Source organism: Cheilinus undulatus, linkage group 6, assembly GCF_018320785.1.
Source record: "Cheilinus undulatus linkage group 6, ASM1832078v1, whole genome shotgun sequence".
Taxonomy (NCBI): domain Eukaryota; kingdom Metazoa; phylum Chordata; class Actinopteri; order Labriformes; family Labridae; genus Cheilinus; species Cheilinus undulatus.
The window spans coordinates 33844337-33863562 of NC_054870.1; the positions used below are offsets into that span (position 1 = coordinate 33844337).

Sequence of the window (19226 nt, forward strand, 5' to 3'; positions counted from 1 at the left end):
CTATCTTTTTAGAGATATTTTAATGAGCACTCACAGTAAGAGTTTCCTGTCTCTGCCTTTAGGGGCATGGACTCAGTGTAGCTTGAAATAAGTTTCTCTTTCTTTATTGAATCTCCTGATAGCGACCCTGTCAAGTAAGAAATAGCCATTACATATGGACCAGTCATGTTACAAAACACAAGAGGGCTTTAATCTTTATAAAGAAAATAAAATAATATATAGGAATATATCATCAATTAAGAAAATGTCTTAATATAATACAGAGCAAGACAAAAAAAAGTGGATGTTGATTATAAAATAGCTGGGAAGCAAGAATGATTGTGCTAGTTATTTTTTTATTTTGAAGCTGTAATCTAGGCCTCACAAGTTAATTTAGTTTAATAGAGTTTTATGGTGCCAAAACACTTTTATTCTCATAATAATGAGAAAAGAAACATCAGTTACCATAATTAAATGTTAAATCACTGTTCAGACATGCATTATGATAGTTCTCTTCTAGGGATCCAAAGCTAAGGCCAGAGAACAGAGACCCTTTTATTTAGAGAGACTTCAGTGTTTCACCACAGGGGGGCGCTGACTCACCTCCTCCCAAGTGAACACTGCTGCTGCTGGTGAACTGCTTCCCACTGTCTTTAGCCAAAATGAGCATTTCTGTGTCTCTTTTAGCTGGAACGTTCTCCTTGTCAGAGATGAGGAACTTGTAGTCTTTCTTATACGAGTCATCAGTTTGAGATCTAGTGGCTGACAAACACAGACACAATCAAACAGTTAACACGTTTAACGGAGTGCTTTATCATGTCACTGAGGTCTTTAACTGCTGTGGACTTACTTGTAGAGACTCCAGTGCTGACAACACCGCCAGTATTTGATACGTTCTTCTGAACGCCGTAACCTGTAAATGCAAACACATACATGAACACAATCTCAAATAAGAAATTAACTTTTTTATTCATTATTTATTTGAGCAATAGCCCTTTGAGATGAATAATCTTGTTTTTAATCATTGAGCAAAATATTTAAAGGTGTCCAGATACTGAGGAACTTATCACCGTACCTCCAAGGTTGGCATTGACATTGGCTCCACTGGTGGTGAGCACACTTCCCGAGGTTGGCGCCAGATTATTCTGAAAGCCATAAACTGTAAAAAAAATAATAATAATAAATAATAAAATAAAAAAATAATAACATTACATTCATTAAATTGCTAAATAATATGGGGGATTCTAATAAGTAAAATTTGAAAAATAACACAAAAGTCAAGTTGGAATTTCAACTAAACAAGTAATAAAAAGAAATTTTTAAAAAGGCAAAACAAAATTAACATTTTCAAGCCAGAAAATAAAGATTTATAAAGTCAAGATAATCCTAGCAAGATGACACTTATGAGAAAAGGATTATGAAAAAAAATAAAAAATTAAATTTCAAAGAGGCCATGATATGATGTGTTTTGTTACTCTTAAAAAATATGATGGTTTTAAATTTAAAAAGCTCAAATACTGGGGGGAAACATCTTCAATTTTCTAAATTTTCCTCAGGTAAACATTGTAAGTTCTTGTAATTAGGACACCAAGGGCAAACAGAGAAGAAATAGTTGTAGGAATGTGCAGTGAAATAAACTATTTTAGTCTTGTGGTTTTTAGTATTTTCAGTCTATGTTTAATCTAACATTGGTATATTTTAATCAACTTTTTAATGTTTTAATGTTTCTCTTTAGTACTGATTCCTAATATCTATTACTTTGTATTCAATTTTTTTTTATATTCATATTTTAAATACTTTTTCTACAGTTTACCTCTCTGTCAACTACTTATTAAGCTCCTTTGACTGGTTGAAATACGGTTATGTTTGCAGGAGTATCACCATAAATGTATAATTTTAAATATTAACTTGCTCAAAAAGTTGTATGGTATTAGTAAATATCAGTAAAAATAAGTCAAATTACTACAGAAGTGATAAACATAAATGTAGTGAAAAACATGTTGCCATTAATTTTATTTTGAGAAGCTCTGCAGTCCTGTGTGTGTCGTCCTATTATGTTAATTTTTAAGGCAAGATAGTGACAATTATTTATTAATATCATCTAATATCTGAAAGGTTGCTTTTTAGTTTTTGTTGCCGTAACATCAAGGGAAGCATATAAGTTATGAAATAATAATTACTCTTTTTAGGTGACTATTGTATGAATATTCTGCATATCCTGAGTATGCAGGGCAGTATGTTTGTTTGCTCATTGGTGTATCAGTTACTAACTTATGAGTAAATTTGTCTCCTTACATCATAACCCAAAATAAAAGCTTAAAAACTATTCCTTAATTCAAAGAAAGAAGTTCTTGTTTTACAAGCATATAACAGGCAGTGTTCAAGTAGACACTTGGTCTCACCAGACAGTGATGAGGGTGAAGTGAGGCCGACTGGTGACGATGGTCCGCCCATGTTGTTAGTATTGATCTGATATGAGTAACTGCTGTTGCTGCCATTGACCGCTGTTGTGGAGGCGGCAGGAAGTGTTGATGTCGACCAAGAGAAAGATGGAAGTATGGTGTCCAGTGTGTCATATTGGCCTGTTCTCACACTGGTGTCGTACTGCCCAGATTTCAAACTGGTGTCATAATGGCCGGTTTTCAGACCAGTATCATATTGGCCTGATTTTACTGTGACATCATATGAGCTTGATTTTAAGCCAGTATCATACTGGCCTGATTTAACAGTGACATCATAAGAGCTTGATTTTAAACCAGTATCAAAAAGCCCATTTGTCAGAGTGGTATCATACAGGGTTGATGTATCAATGGTCTGGAAACCAGCTGATCTCACTCCTGAGCTCAGATTAGGGGAACCTGTAAGAGAGAAAGCGAAAAATACAGAGTGTTTAAACTGTCTTTTACATAATCTTTACCCCAGTTTGGGCCTCTTCTGTTTTATCCATACATTACATAAAGGGAGGTTATTTCAGGTTCAAAGAAAAATGAAAGCACCTGTAAACGCTCAGCTATGCAAGAGAGGCACAGCCCAGGAAAATTCAAACCATATCCCTCAGAGAGGGAGACAATATGTCTGTGCATTTAAAGCATGAGCAGGTGTGAGACTCTGTTGAGTGAATATACCTGACTGAGTGGCCACTGAGATGGTCTTGGTTTCCACAGTGGCCTTTTTAGGGACGGGCAGGGTGATGGAGGCACTGGAGGAACGAGTGGGGCTGACGCTGTTTGAACGTCCCTTAAGTAGCTTCTTCACGTCATCCAGCTCTGTCCCTAAAAAAGGAAACAACCAAAATTTACTAAATTAAATACAGCAATGTCTCAATATTCATTTAAGGGAGTCTTTGGAGTTTATTTCAACACATTTAATCAAGTATGTAAGGCTTTCTTCAACAGATAATCTTCTAAGTTCATGCTACTTTTAAATTAGTTACCAATAATTTACTTTTATTTACTTAGTTACAATTTCAAGACATAAGTGTCCAATACACAGATACCCTAAAAACACTAAGTAGCAGTTAAATATGGATTTAAAAGTTCAACATCTCAGACTGGAAAACAAACTGTACAAGACAGAAATGTTTTTGACTTTCAGAATTGTTGCCAATTAACTTACACATCTGTAAGCACTTCTCCTTACACTAACTTCACTGAAAATGACATAAGAATTTACTCACACAAATTTCTGTTCAATTATGTTACATTTTAAGAAAATTGTCTCAATTTTGATTGTGAAAGACCATAAACTGGACAACTTTCACAAATTATTTTCCTAAAGTTGACTAGCCTTTCTCAGTTTTTGTCCCTGCCGTTTGTATAATTATTTACTATATTCACATCAAATTAAATATAAGAATCTGTTAAAATAAGCATATTGACCTTAATATGCCACACTGATACAAGATAGTCTCTCAACAGATATAAATCATTATCAACAATGGGATTTATTGATTTATGAGGGAAGCTAACAGCATCGTTCACTGAAAATACACCACCGGCCGCTAAAACGGCAGTTACTGCCATCTGTTAAGCTAGTTAGCTTTAGCTTTACTCATTTTTTTAACTGGTTTTAGAAACCTCACTCAGTAAAGGGAAAACTTTTTGAAATACCAGAATATTTATCAAAAAGAAAATCATTTTTTCTCTTTCTTAGAAAACAGACTAGAAAAACTATATGGTAAAAAGAAATTTGACTTCAAGCTGAGGCTAATTTTGCTGCCTTCATTGCTAGCATTAGCTAGTTCTCCTGTTAGCTGCATCCCTGTGGCTTATTCTTCAACCATATTTACCACCTAAGTCTAAATTTTATAATAAGCATAAACATCAGAGATTAGATTTGATACTATGTGATGCTAAAAGTTCATTTAAACAGATTAAAAACACATTTTGACTACATTAAAGACAACCGCATTATTGATTCCATCAACAACCATGTTTGCACATCTCAGTTTAACACCAGTGACATAACTCTGATATACCCTATGGTATAATTTATAATATTTAATAAACATTTTTTTGTGTCTTTTTAATTATATATCTGATGGCCATGTATACATATATATACATATATTTATTTTTGAACAGTAGGAAATCTGTAATCGTGCTTTTGTGTTTAAATCGTTTTGAATCTATAGCATTATGTGTCAATTAAATGCTTTAGAGTTTAAAGTGTTGTATTTTCTTGAAACTTGGTTTGCTTTACATAGAAAAAAACATAAAACAGATGCTCCAACTTCCTCAGAGCCTTTAGATTTTGACTTATGTAACAGTGCTAACTTCTTCCATCACCAAAAAAAACCTCTGCAACATAGCAATCTGCTGCCCAGCTGAGGTTAGGAAACTTTTGCATGGTTAAATGTTCAAATTATGGAGTTAAGCAATCACTGTGACTGACTACATCCAGCAGAGGGAGCATTTAACTCCTGTAAAACTTTGACTCTTCTCTGTTTTTACTGAAACGGCAAACAGTGACTCATTTGTGCCTTTGTTGCCACCACAGATCTGGCACTCTGCTTCTTCCTCACATGAACACAATGCAAAGAAAACGTGATCCTTGTCGTTTCAGCCCCACCCTATTCTTCTTTTGCTGATGTGCTGTATATCCTTTATCCGTGGGAGCTGCACATGTGGTACTAATCACAATTTCATGGACACAAAGATGCATGTGAGCAGAGGTGGAGGAGGAAGAATGTCCTGTGTGTGCTATACACTGAATAGAGAGCCAAAGCATTATAATTCAAAAAACACACTGCCCTAATGTAACCCCGTGGTACAAGACTCTCACTATCCAAGTGGTTCTTTGAATGAACACTTGAATAAAGATGTTTTATGAGGGATTGCATAACCAGCAGTAGTTGGATCAATGTGTCTCAAGTGTTCTTACATCTGCAGGCTGTGGGAGAGGCGCTTTGTAATCTGGCTCTGATCTCGCTCTCTGGAAAGGAATCACAACACACATTGGAAAAGCAAATCCTGGTTTAATAATAAAGAAAGCTGGGACAATTCATAATCAGATGGTGCAGAAATAATGAAGGGAGGAGAAAGGGAAAAACTATTATTGAATACCTCTGCTCTCGCTCCTCCCTCTTGTGCCGCCAGAGCCTGTGCAGAAAAAAGGGAAAAAACACACACAGAGGACAAATGAGGATAAAGCTGTGTAATCAGAGAGCATTTAATCCCATACTGCTTTCATTTACACTTACAATAGTTCCCATAATCTTTGCGTGTAAACTCTGGAGAGGAATTAGCACTCGAACTTCCTAGAAGAAAACACAATAGCAGCAGAAATATTAACAACATCCTCAAGCACAGTTTCCTTCACCTTATTTAGCACCACCTGTTGCAAACGGTGCAGTTTGTTTTATTAACAGATCCTCACCGTCATAACCCACTGAGCGGCTCGATGTGGTCTTCCTCTCTCGGAAAACTGGCGACAGGCCTCCTGATGAGCCAGCAGTCTGAGCACGCCTGGCACCGCCTGACGAGCTGGATCTCACCTTTGACACGGAGCTCACCATGTAACTGCTGCTGCTTCTGCTCCCCCCTCCACCTCCTCCTCCTCCACCTCCTATTCCTCCTCCAAACAACTCTCCTTCTATGTAGGTCCCCCCTCCATCGCCCTCACCAGAGGAGCCTCCTCCCATAAAAACCCCTGAGGAGAAGCTGTGGTTGCTGGTGTTCACACCAGCTGAGGCTAAAGGGAGACACATAAACACATTATTTTTATTTCCTGTATTTATTTAATCTCTGCAAACATAGAAGCAGTTTGTAGATCTACTTTTATTTAAGAACAGGTTTGAGCTACTTGTACATTACACCATTGGTTTTATTTTGTTTTTTTGTCTAAGGAACTGAGATCAGACTGAAGGAACATCTTAATATCCATGTAAAACAGCCTATTGAACTCATGTTACAGTATTTTTAGTTGTTGCGTAGATGTAGTAATAATAAACAGTTCATACTCCCTAAACACACCTTGTTTTTCCTCAAGCGCTCCACGGCTTTCCAACAAATACTGGTCAAAAATAAGAGATGCACCTTTTAAAAGGGCTACTTTTGTTCTTAATATGAGAATGTATTAAAATCTGGTGCAAAACTCACTGTTTGAATAACATTTTTATCAAACAGTTATTTCCTTTTGAAAGACTCAAAACAGAAAAACTACTTCCAACCCCAGTGGCCACTTCATTCATTAGGTACACCTGTTCGGCTGCTCGTTACCCATCTAATCAGCCAATCACATGGCAGTAACCAATGCATTTAGAGTAGACATGTGGGCATGGTCAAGATGATCTGCTGAAGTTTAATCCAAGCATTAGAAGGGAGAAGAAATGTGATTTAGGTGACTTTAAACAATCAGCGGATGTTGGTGCCAGACAGGTTGATCTGAGTACATGCAACCATGTCATGGTATTACAGAGAATGGATAGAAAAAGAGAAAATATAAAGTGAGCTGCAGTTCTCTGGGCTAAAATGCCTCACTGATGGCAGAGGTCAGAGGAGAACAACCAGATTTGTTAGAGCTGATTGAGCGGCAGCATTCAGTCAAATAGCCACTTGTTAAACGTGAGGTATTGGGAAGAGACGTCCTGTCTGCTGAGAACAGGAAACTGAGGCTGCGAGTCACACATGCTCACCAAATTGGCCTGCCAGGCCACCAACAACTATGACACGTTAAATGTGTATTGCTTTCCAAGTCATTACTGATAAAACCGTTTCAATCTTACTTTTTTATTTTAACTGTACCGATTTAAAGAAAAAGGATACCATAAGTGCCACAACATTTTTTTCCTCCTCACATATTCTAAATTTGGTATTTTTCTTGGGGCTGGGATGGAAAGCAGCAGTGGGCCTGATGTGGCTCTCAGGCCGCCAGGGTTTGATCACTGCTCTACAAGATTTTTTCATCCTTTTTTATAGGGTATGTTCCCTGTATGCCAGGGTTTCTCACCTTTTTTGTACTCCTGGTTGAATAAGGATATTGTGTCCTCCAACTACAAGAAAGCCAATGAAAATGGTGGAAACATACACCATTTTATTTGTTTTTGGCATGTAATTCTCAGCTTTGTAAAAGTGTTGCTAGAGCTATTACTGGAAACAAAGGAACAGTGTTGTAATGTGTTGATTGACCAGCGGTAAAGAGCTGGTTTGCACAACGAGGGCCAGTTTCCTCCCTGTCCAGCCGTACCTGGGGTAAATGTCAATCAAAGATAGCGAGCAAACGCTTTCCTACTGATGAGAGTCGGGATATGTGTTGTTGACAGGTCACAACGCCTGTGTTAGTCTTTTCAAGTTGTGGTCACAGGGCGTCCTGAACATATCAGTGAGGATTTGTCATTCTCTGTGTTCATTTTTGGGCCCAACATTTGACAATGAGCTGCAACAATGCAATCAGACCAAACTCTGTGTAGTCTGACTTAGCCTCTGCACAGACATAAAAATAAAGGTTCTATGCATCCTATGTTGGGAGATTTATCAGCAAAATTCCAGGCAAACTTTGGCACACTGTCCAAACTGTAAAAATACATTGTCAGCGTTTATTTTGGTCTACATTGCTAATGTATTTGTGTAGTTTAGACAGTGCTCTTCGCCTTTCACCTGCAGCTTTTAGTTAAAATGTGACTACAGATTTGAAGTTTTTAAAATTTGGTACTTCTCAATACTACTAATTATTGATATTATAATAGACATTAAATCAGGTAAAACACGTCGTATCAGGTTAAGTATAAAAAATTGGCTGAAAATCTGTAATCTTGGAAAGTGTTCTATACTGCATTAATTAACAAAAAATCAAAATGTTATTAAAGTAGATTTCAGTAGAAAAAGTGCATCTCACACATTATCTTATCCCTCACATCCCCATGATTAATTTGCAGTATCATGGGTCTATAAATTCACATTTGAGAGCCTCTTTTTATTGCTTTGGTATGTTTTGTTGTCAGTAAAGGATATGAACACTTCCTCTGCCACTGCCTACAAAAAAAAAAGCTGCCAGTGATGTCCAAGGTTATATCAGGATACATGCTGTCTCCACGGGGGGTTAAAAATATAACGTACAGCCTCACACAAGTTCCCAATTTTTGAACCACTGATGGAAATGAGCTCTCACATGAGGAGAAATACGTTCCACTGCTGTTCTGGGTTAAGACATTCTTCTCCAAGCCCAGCCCTCCAGCACCGCTGGTCATATTCCTGTGACTTGATCCGCTGGTTCCCTCTAGCAACGAGAAGACACACAGAAAAACACAGAGAAGCTGTTACTCATCGGGTACTTCCTCAAGAACGTCTCTGCTATAATTACTGCATTATGAGTTCAGTTTACTGGCAATAGTTAAAGAAAGCGTGACTGGAGGAAAGTTAACTTACTTGGAGGTAGAGAAGTCAGCCGGGTGGTGGTGTGCGTTTCTGTCACAACTGATGGCATATTAAAGAGAAATAAAGTTATTACTCAGGATGTTACCACAGTGAAGCTCCTGGCAGTAATTTAATCTAAAGCATGTTATTTAAACTTCTGCATGGTAATCCAGCTGGCAGGTGTTTAGAGTGGTGTTGAATGACAGGCATGCTGAAGATTGTTGTGCTGTCATATTTGAGTAATTGTGACAGTGACTGATGGACAGCCTCGACGGAGGTGGTGTCTGTTTCTATAACAGTGTTTATGTGCTATAACTCAGGGCAAAGCTTAACAAAGTAGTACTTCATAAATTCATTATAAGCCATCAATAAAAACAATACTTGGGTTGCCAGGTTGGCGTTTGTGTATTCCTGTAGGATAATTCTTCAGGAAAATTGTACAAAAGATCTTACTGGAAATTTAACTTAAAGGTTTAAAAATCTATAAATACAGACTAAATTAAGTTGGAATCAGATGTAAAAGCTCATATTTATTCGTGATATGTCTGCTCAAGTTTTCAATCACAGCATTAGGGAGATTCAAAAATATAATACTATTTTTTAATCAGTAGAGGGCGTTTAGGCTTTTAGCTTCTTTTTTTTTCAACATCAGAAACAGAAACAAAAAAATAAGAAAAAGTAAAGGATATTCTCCAGTTTAGCTGAGAATCGAAATAAAAGGAGCTTGTTTGTTTTCACTTTGAATCAGAGTTCCCCATTGTGCCCTGGGGAGGCGTTTTTAGATGTCTTTTACATGTGTTTTGATGTTGTCTGCTGGACTGTGATCTCTGCTGGAGTTTTTTTGGTTATGTTTCTACACCATGGGGGAAGTTATCCACTGAGTAACAGTTTCCGCCTATGACTTCAGGTGCTCCTTAAGGATACATAGTGCAACAATATGCATTGCCTTGCTATGAGGTTGACTCTGCATAGTTCTTGTCAGAGGAGACCTACCTTGCCACAGAATTTCAGGAGCTACTACAGCTCTGTCAATGGTAAAATGCTGATCTCGTTCAAAAGTGTAGTTTAACCATAGGTAGTGTGGGCCAATAAAGACCCTTTAAAGTGTTAAATTTAACTCTATATGACTTTAATTAACACTGTCAATCTTGATGAGTATTATAAAGGTGTGACTTTACATAAACAACCTGGTTGAAGATCCATTTTCTTGCTCTTAAGGAAAGATAAGATTTTACTGTACAACTCCTCCGTAGGTACCCAGAACTCACTATTAAAACCTTAAATTAAATACTTTTTGCTTTTACTTAAGTCGATTTTAACCAGAGTAACTGTACTTTAATTTCAGTACTGTAGTAGTGTACTTTTCCCACCTCTGGTAATTGGTTTCCTTTTGTTCCTCCAAATATTCCTCATATGAACTGTGTGATTTTGATATGTTAGGATAAACAAATGCCTTTTGATAAGAAATATATGTTTTATCTTGTCTTTTTCAGTTGATACAGTTGCGCTGATTGTCATTTTCTACATGATGTGCAGAAAATACCCTCAAAATCCTCTAGATAGGCCAAGACATCATTATAAAACAGAGTTATGCAGACAACAGTTACATAAGAACATTTACTGTCTGCTACTAAATCATGTCATATCAATTAAATGTCCTGGCTGAAGCAGAAGGCATGCAATTATAATGTTGGAGTGAGCAGTCTGCCCTGCGTTAAACTCTTTTTAACTTTGATAAGCTGATCTGCATCCTATTATAACAGTTCTTGAAATAAAATATGAACTTCACAAAAACCATTAAACGTGTTCTTTTTTTTTTCTTTCTTTCTTTTATCTAATTTATGGTGGCTTTTGTCTGGTTACTGCAAAACTTAAATACATTTTGTATAAATTGCATTGTTACCTCATGTGCTTGTTTCACATGTTTTTCTCTCTAGAGAATGTATGTATTAAGTATGTATGAATTAAGTAATTTTCTTACTGACAGTGGTTAAATTTTTCACTTTATAAGGATATAAGCTTAGAAAACCATTTTTGCTATTTGCTTTCATCGGTGGCTTATAACGGATAAAAAAGGCATTAATCAACGTCTTATTAGCAGTTAAATAAAAGCATTTCTTACACTCATAAACACTTTAGGGTTTAAGGTGATAAGGTAATAAAAAATTACAAACTGTTGTCTCAGTTTCTGAGTGCAAAGTTTTATGAAGTGTGTGTTTTCTCTGACAAATCAAAGTTGAGAAATAATTCATAAATAGTCACATTTTTGGCAAAAAGAGAGGAATTTGGTGTGTCTTTTCTGGGGGTGTCACAGTTTTGCTTTTATTTCACAAACACTTCTTGGAACATGACAAAAACTTCTGAATTTCTGAGATGGTTTATGGGATTTAAGTACGGAGGGAAAGTTAAACCACAGTTATGAATACTCAGAAAAGTCTCCAGTAATTTGTCCACTGTGTTCAACCTCATTTATTTGTTTCCAGTAGTAAACTTTTAGTGATTTATCTTTGCTTAAAATAAAGCTCTCCTAATCTGTTTCTGCATATAAAGAGGCAGTCCATCTTTTCTAAATGTAAACAAATGCAGCGCCTCCTTAAATATGTCTAAATCCACATGGGTTTATCATAAACTTGCTTCAGATCATTAACTCTAATTCTGCCCATCTTCCACCAGGAGGCATCTTGATCTCCAGCTGCAGCTTGTTGAGTTTTACTGGACTCAGATGTAATGTAAATTCCTTTTCAATTTCAAACAGCCTCCTCCTCCTCCTCATCTTCCACCTTCCATGTACGGAGTTATGTCCGTTTAAAGGTTGAGACTAAAACACTAAAGGTGATTTATTTTTGCTGCTGTTGCTTCACTGCTTCAGATCAGCTTTCAACATCGTCTAAAAGATGCCAATCAAAGCATGAAAATCTAAAAGCTTGCATGTCTAGCCTTTTTGTTCTCCTCCAACTCCAAACTTCCCTGGCTTGTTCCCCTTTTTTCCTCTCTTATGTAACCTCTGCTTTGTAAAGTGATCTATGTATAAACTTTCATTTGAAGTGATTCATTAAATGAGAGGGGAACAAGAAGATTTTCTGTACATGTCCGTTTGTCTCACATGTATAATCAGACGTTCCTTATCCTTGCCAGCTTTAATCTGAGATGAGCTGTGCTTCTACATTGAGTCATGACTGTGAGAAGGAAAACCCCCAGGATGACTTTACACCTCTGAACCCCAAGGGAGGTAGAAGCAGAGACGGAAACCCGACACCAGCAAAGCCATGATGTTAGTCATAGTGAGCCCCCAGAAAAGACAGACACAAAGCATCATGAAAGGAAGAAATAGGGCTGTCACAATCGCACGATTTTGAACTTCAACATGAGTCGAGTAAAATGGACACAGATTATGGATACCTCTTTCGATACCACGCAAATAAAAAGGAGTTCAAGAAACTCAATATTGGGTATTTTCTTACTTTTAAAGACCAAGAAATGCAAGCAAACTCCTGTTCACTGTCTAAATTGCTCAAATATTGAGGCAACTTTTCAGTGCAAAAATGTTGCCAACAAACTTTTTGTCATTGAGGCAGCACTTTCTCTTTTGCTTAGGGCAACAAAGTGTTGAAAGTGTTAAAATGATATAAAAGTAAGACAATTTCAGGGTAAAAATGTAAAAATATTTCCCTCTTTCACTCAGGGCAACCTGGGGTTAAAAGGATGAAAAAATCAAACAAAACTGTCGTACTTTCAGGGTAAGTTGATCATTATAAAGTCACATTTCTGTACCAAATTGTTGCCAACAAATTTTGCGCTATCAAGACAGTGCTTACTTTGTTTTGCTCAAGGCAATATTGAGGAGGTAAAAGGTAAAATTTTAATAAAAATAAGAAAATTGGTAAAGATAAAGTAACATTTCAATACCGAAATGTTGCCAACAAATTTTTGCAATGAAGACAGTTTCTCTCTTTTGCTCAGGGCAATATCAGGTAAAAGTATGAAAAAATATTATAAAATTGCAGCACGTTCAAGGTAAATTTCTATCAAAATAAGAAAACTGATAACAATTAAGTAATAATTTTTCATTGAAATGTTGCCAATGAGTTTTTGCAACTTATTCACTCAGGGCAACATTGGGTTAAACCTATGAAAAGACATAACGAAATTGCATCCCTTTCAGGTATAAATTAATGTAAAAAATAGACTTGATAACAGTTAAGTCATATTTTGATACTGAAATGTTGCCAACAATGTTTGCGCAACTAAGACAGTGCTTTCCCCCATTTACTCAGGACAACATCAAGTAAAGGTATAAAAAATATAATGACTATGCAGCAATTTCAAGGTAAAAATGAATATCAAAATAAGAAAACTGATGACAGTTAAGAAATGGTTGGATACCGAAATGTTTCCAACAAATTTTGTGAAATGAAGACAGTGCTATGACACAAATTGACGCACTTTCAACGTAAGGGTGTTAATTTAAAAAAAAGAAATTAATGGCACTACATTAAGATTTCAGTACCAAATCTGTGCAGACAAGACAGTTGTTGCTTTCTTTTGTTAGGAGCAATATTCAGCTAAACATACGACTGAAGATCTGCAGTTGTTTTCAAAGCTTTCTGTGCTTTTTAAAACAATCCAGCATTAAAAATCCTGACTTTATCATTTTTCAAGACATGGTATCGAAAAAGTATCAATGTGTCCAAAATTTTGACAACTTTAGAAATCATTCCTGCATCTTTAAAACATAGAATTACACAAAATGAATCTATTATGAGGCTTACAAATAATCTTTTACATATCTTGCCATAGTGACACAAACAATGTTTTCACTGTCTACTGGAATTCCAGATGATTTTCACAATAAAAGCCCGTCTGTGTTTGAAAAGTGTGTTTTTTGTGTGATTTTGTTGCCTTTTTTTTTTTTTAAACTGAACAAACACATGCATAAATCTCACCCCGTTCTTCAGACAGGTCTGTCGAGTACTCCATCAGTCCTATTAACTCCTCCATCTCATCTTATCTGCTGACATGATGATAAAACATTTACCACAGCTGGGCCTTTGACTGATATGATGACACTGATTTAAAAGTCTGTTTCTCTGCGGTTAAATTGCATTTCAGTAAACATTTGATGGGAAAAAGGCAAAAAATGTCAAAACTCAGCCAAGAAGTTTTCGGTTAAAGAACAGACTGATGTTTGTTTACAGCTTCACATGCCTCAAAGAAGGAAAAACTTCACCACATGGGTCTCATGATGATACTTTGAAAACCACAGTCCAATATTTACACGGCACAAGCGTCCTTTTAACAATCTTGATAAAGGCAGAAATCCTGCAGTCGTTCCAAGCTGGGTCAAGGTTAAAAAAAAACCATTTCTTTCACTTATACAAACAAATTTAAATCTCACCTGGATAGATAATACCACAAGAAGGGCCTTAACTTTAGAGTTCAATGGATCTGTTAAATGTCTTTGAAGGCAAACTTACAAAAGAACAAAAGATGCCAGCGCAACTGAAAGAGTCCTCTCACCACACCCTGCCATCCAAGGACATTTACCATCATGTGCTTCTTACAATGCACACTTTATTATATAACAAAAAGGAAAATGAAGAAGCAGAAATTCTCCAAATGATGGAGTTTCCCCTTTTTTCCTCTCACTCTGGATCAACACCAAAACAAGCCTGAACAGTAAAGTGAGTCAGATTCTCTTATCTCTGAGATATTGAACATTGGGAGTGGATTTCAGCCACATTTCTATATGTACTAACAACTTCCTTCACCTAAGCCAAGCACAGATCTCTCTTTTATGGCATGTAAGTGATCTGAACCGCAAAAAGTCCTCTGTCACATAAAGCTGGCGCTACAGCTAACCCAGGTCCTGCAATATATTTAGATGGATGCAAATAGCACAGCAGAAGAGCATGTAAAACTATCCTGGGATCACTAAGAGACTAATTTTAAGGATACATGAGGAGAGATGATCCCATCCAAAAGCCCCTGGTTTACTTAACAGACAAGTTTCTATGTTATATTCTATGTATTTATAGGCTTATCTTAAGGACTTTGCACAATTCCTCCCAACAAGCTTGAAAGCCCATCACCAAACTCCCAGAAAGGTTAGTGCAGAGATGCAGGTGGGAAGAAAACCTCAGCACAACTCAGCTAAACAAACTTTTACAGAAAAAGAGCCTTGAAGTTGGTGAATACATACCTTGAGCCAGCTCGAACAATAATCGATGAAATCCCCCCTGTCGAGATGCCTCTCACTGATCCACGGAAGGAATAATGTGCTGGTATGAAGTTGACGCGCTTGGGTGGGATGTTCTTAAAGTCCTCCTCCTCCTCCTCCGTCCTTTTGTGCCTTTTCGCTCAACTTTCCCAGGCAAGTCAAAACAGAGATGTGGGCACGGGTCCCAGCCGCGCCCATCAGCGCTGCAGCTTGGCAGGCAGGTGTAGCAGGCGGCACGGAAAGCTGGATTTAAAAGAAAAGAAGAAGAAGAAGAAGAAAACAGCGCCTTAGGGAACCAATTAAGCTGTCAGTCTCACCTCTAGCAGAGACAGATAGACGACTGTGAAGAGGAAAGGTGATGGAGACGACTCTTTTTCTTCTTCTTCTACTGCTTTTGTCACCACTTTTCGGAACTGGCTAACTTCTGGGAGGAGGTGGAGAGGACTGATGTGGGAGGTGGGATTTTTATTCCCTCTTTTTGGGCTTCAGGAGTGTAACCATTTCAGGGTCTACTGGTCTATTGTGGGCAGAAAGCACACGCTGCTGTAGCTGGATGTACGGTGGCCCGGAAGTACCACTACAAAAAGCATTTCAAATATAAGTTAAGAAATATTGAAAATAATTTAACGCAAAATAATCATGACATTGTAAGAAACACACTAAAACAAATACAATAAAAGATGTCATAAATAGTCAAACATACACTATGTGGACAAAAGTATTTGTCCATTATGTAAAAAGGGACTGTAATGAATGACATCCTGATAATATAACTTACCATTGGCCGTGGAATATCCTACCATTTTATTTCAAAAGTGGCAACCTATCACAGCACCACACTTGAAGTCACTGAGCTTTTGAGAACTACCCATTTTATATCACAAATGTCTGCAAATGAAGACTGCATGGCAAGGTGTTTGATTTCAAAACACCTGTGGTAGCGAGTCTGATGAAAGCACATGAATTCAATAATATACAGGTGTGGCCAAATACTTTTGTCCATATAGTGCAAGGGTGTCAAACTCAAGGCCCGGGGGCCAAATCCAGCCTGTGGTACAGTTATACCCGGCCCGCAAGATAATGTCATATTCTTATTATAACTGGCCCTAAAATATGGGGTCTGCGGATATCGTTTAGCATAAAAATGTACACTTAAACTCGATGATATGAAATATCCTTAAGTCTTAAAAATGTTCATGCAGAATCCGGCCCCTTCTGTGATTGAGTTTGACACCCCTGATGTAGTGTAACTCCTGAAAAATTAATGAAATGTTCTAACAAACAGAAAATTACTGCAGTAAACACAAATTTAGCATTTTTTAGATTCAAAACAGTTTAAAGTCCACAATGACAATCTGACACGGCCCTGTCCATTGTCTTGATTTGGCATTCAAATAAATGCAAAAAGAGGTGCTTTATGATTTTGAATGTTAGATTTTCTTAAACACGTGCTGTACTGCTACTCTAGTGTGGTCTGAAACCAGGACAAGGAAGAAAAAGACCGCTTCAGTGTTTATTTTGTAAAAAAAATGGGTTATACAAAACAAATATATAGGAGTGCATGTACAAAATGACTTCATGATTTTATTTTTTAAGGATTGTTTTGGCTTTTTGCCTTTATTAGGATAGGACAGCTAAGGAGAAACAGGAAATATCTAGAGAGAATGGGGTTTCACCAAACATGCACCGGGACTGGGAATCAATCCTACGACCAGTGCACTGAGGACCACAGGTGCGTTCCATTCAATCCCAGAACTCAAGAGTTACCTGTTGGATACATCATCACAAATGTGCCCTGAACTGAACCGAGTAAAACGGAGTTTTTACTCGGAAACTCAGAGCAACTTAGATGCCCTGAGTTACCAACTCGTAGCAACTAGAACACTTTCAACTCAAGTGTTGTATCATACCCAGCTCCAACTTCCAAGGTAAATGGGACTCAGCATTAAGCCTTAGTATATGGATGCCAGCCCTACCCACCGGGCCACACCAGTGCCCATGACTCAATGATGTTCACTGATCTCCAGATGATGCAACAGCATTACACTTCTCAGGAGTTTTTTGTTCAGTCGCTTTCTCTGTGTAAGTAAACCATTTAAGGTTACAATTAGGTCAAGAGATTTTCTAGTGAAACAGGCTCTTCCATTACTGTCATAAGAGAGGTTTCTTTGTTTTTTTTTTCTGATGAAAACCTGCTTTTATTTGAGAAAATGGTAGCTTCTGTAGGTGAAGACATTGGCTTAACCACAGAAAAAAACAACTTGAGATTGATAGAAAAGTGGAAGAACTATAGGTTATTATTAGGGAACAATTTAAAAGTAAAACAGATGTTTTTTTGGGTTTTTTAGTGTCCTTAGATTTCAGCAGAAAGATGCTACAGTGGGTAGCATTCAACTTTTGGCCTGCTACAGCGGTCAAATTGACAAAATAGCATGTGAATTAAAGTCATGTCTGACCTTGATCACATTGTAATTAACAACTTAATGCTAACAAACATTGTTTTTAAAAGTTTTTGCATTTCATTAAATACCTTTGCATATGTTTCATGGATTTTCTCTTCCTTTTTTTTGCATAATCATGAAATGTTATGAAAATGTTTTTGTTCACAAAGTTTTTTTCTGTATTTTTTGCATCTAATTAAATGTATTTTTCATTTTGTAAAAGCTTTCTGCATCAGTTAAATCTTTTGTATTTGGCATTTAAGGCCACCGTAACTAACACATCTGGAGCACACATTGGAATCTAAAACACAACATTAGTCTGCACCATGGTGATACATTAAACCAAACAGTGTTTTTACACATATTTCAGTGCAAATGCAGCATTAAAGATGCCACGTGACTCTCAGGGTTTTTTTTTGCATTGTTCTTCATGTTAGTGCCGCTGCTTTGGATTCAGTTTTTATACTAAAATTGGGGATTCTAGATGCAAACTCTCCCCACCACAAGCGCTCTCCCACAAGAGCTGTTTTTAACTCATATAATCATAATAAAACATCCCTATCCATTCATTTGCATTTCTGCAAATTGGATGTCTTATTCCTCCGCTAGCAGCCACAAAGCGCCAGCAAAATCCCTCACCACACCCTGCGTAGACATCCACCCACCCAGCATGACTCACAGGGAGCATGAGTCCAATCTTTGCTCAAAAAAAAAAAAGATGGAAAACAAATGAACCCCAAGGACAGAGGAGGAGCTGCTTCTCTGCCCGTGTCCATGTGGGAGCTTGAATAATGCCGTATCTAACGGAAGGAAAGGAAAGAAAAGGAAAGCGGGCTGGTTTGAGAGAAAAACAGGGTCCAGCAGCAGGAGGAGGCGCTGACTGGCTTGTGCAGACCTCATGGTGTCTCTCTCTCTACAGATGTTGGCTGGATGTGAAACAAAGAAGGGGGCTTCAGTGCTCAAATTAGGGGTAACTAGAGTTCACTAAGAGTGTGTTACATTGCAAAGAAGTTAGTCATTCAAACAGCATCATGTGAAATGTACAGGTATGAAAACATGGATGATTCACAGTGAAAGTTATGTAAAGAAAACCATAAACATGACTCACTGTGCTATAAGACCAACATTGAATTGATAGTCTCTCCTGATAACTATAGGTTCTGAAGGAATCTCTACGCTTTTATCACTGCGTATGGTGAAATCTGCTGCGGGCAACGTTTCTCTCCAGTCAGGCATATTTTTCTTCTGTAAACTGTAAAATATAATTTATGGGATTTTAAAAACACTGGCTATGCACACGGCAGGTATTTTCTTAAGAGATAAACTAAAGATTTATTACACTTTGTTCCGAGTTTAACAGTGTAGAAAGAACATCAGAAGATGAATTCCTCTTTGTTTTTGGTCTAAAAAGGAGAGGCAGTTTGAGCTTTTAACAGGATTATATCTACATATATTCAACTTTCTATTTACAGTGAGAGATACAGCAACCATAAATGGTAAAATGATGGCTTAGAGCTTGTTTTCTCACTACTTAAAGTGCTTTTTGCACCTCTGTGAAAGAAAAAGGAAGTCAACACAGCAAAAACTGCAGTGTTGATAACTCAGTGTAAAACTTTTCAGAGTTTATTTTAACTCTTAAAGGGTAATCTTAACTCCATTCTGAGTGAAATAGCCTTCAGTGTTGGAGTTATTTGACAGTGTTGATCCACTCTATGTTAGTCCAACTCTGTGGAGACT

At 37.1% G+C, this 19226-nt stretch overlaps 1 protein-coding gene across 4 annotated transcripts in view; it reads right to left on the bottom strand.

Moving 5' to 3' along the window:
* Positions 1 to 15472, bottom strand: part of LOC121510842 (collagen alpha-1(XVII) chain-like) — a 34172-nt gene extending 18700 nt beyond the window's left edge. Inside the window, exons 1-15 of one of the 4 annotated variants that reach the window (XM_041789113.1) lie at positions 15366 to 15472; positions 15031 to 15291; positions 13775 to 13839; positions 8844 to 8891; positions 8587 to 8694; positions 5857 to 6171; positions 5681 to 5737; positions 5544 to 5579; positions 5362 to 5412; positions 3105 to 3251; positions 2382 to 2837; positions 1055 to 1138; positions 830 to 892; positions 583 to 741; positions 35 to 127 (exon numbers count right to left, since the gene is read on the bottom strand). In XM_041789113.1, coding sequence (XP_041645047.1) covers positions 35 to 127; positions 583 to 741; positions 830 to 892; positions 1055 to 1138; positions 2382 to 2837; positions 3105 to 3251; positions 5362 to 5412; positions 5544 to 5579; positions 5681 to 5737; positions 5857 to 6171; positions 8587 to 8694; positions 8844 to 8891; positions 13775 to 13829 — 1672 coding nt within the window. In that variant the 5' untranslated portion in view covers positions 13830 to 13839; positions 15031 to 15291; positions 15366 to 15472. Of the gene's footprint in view, positions 1 to 34; positions 128 to 582; positions 742 to 829; positions 893 to 1054; positions 1139 to 2381; positions 2838 to 3104; positions 3252 to 5361; positions 5413 to 5543; positions 5580 to 5680; positions 5738 to 5856; positions 6172 to 8586; positions 8695 to 8843; positions 8892 to 13774; positions 13843 to 15030 lie in introns of all 4 variants that reach the window. The other 3 variants (XM_041789112.1, XM_041789114.1, XM_041789115.1) reach the window with 3 other exon arrangements.
* Positions 15473 to 19226: the final 3754 nt, after the last annotated feature.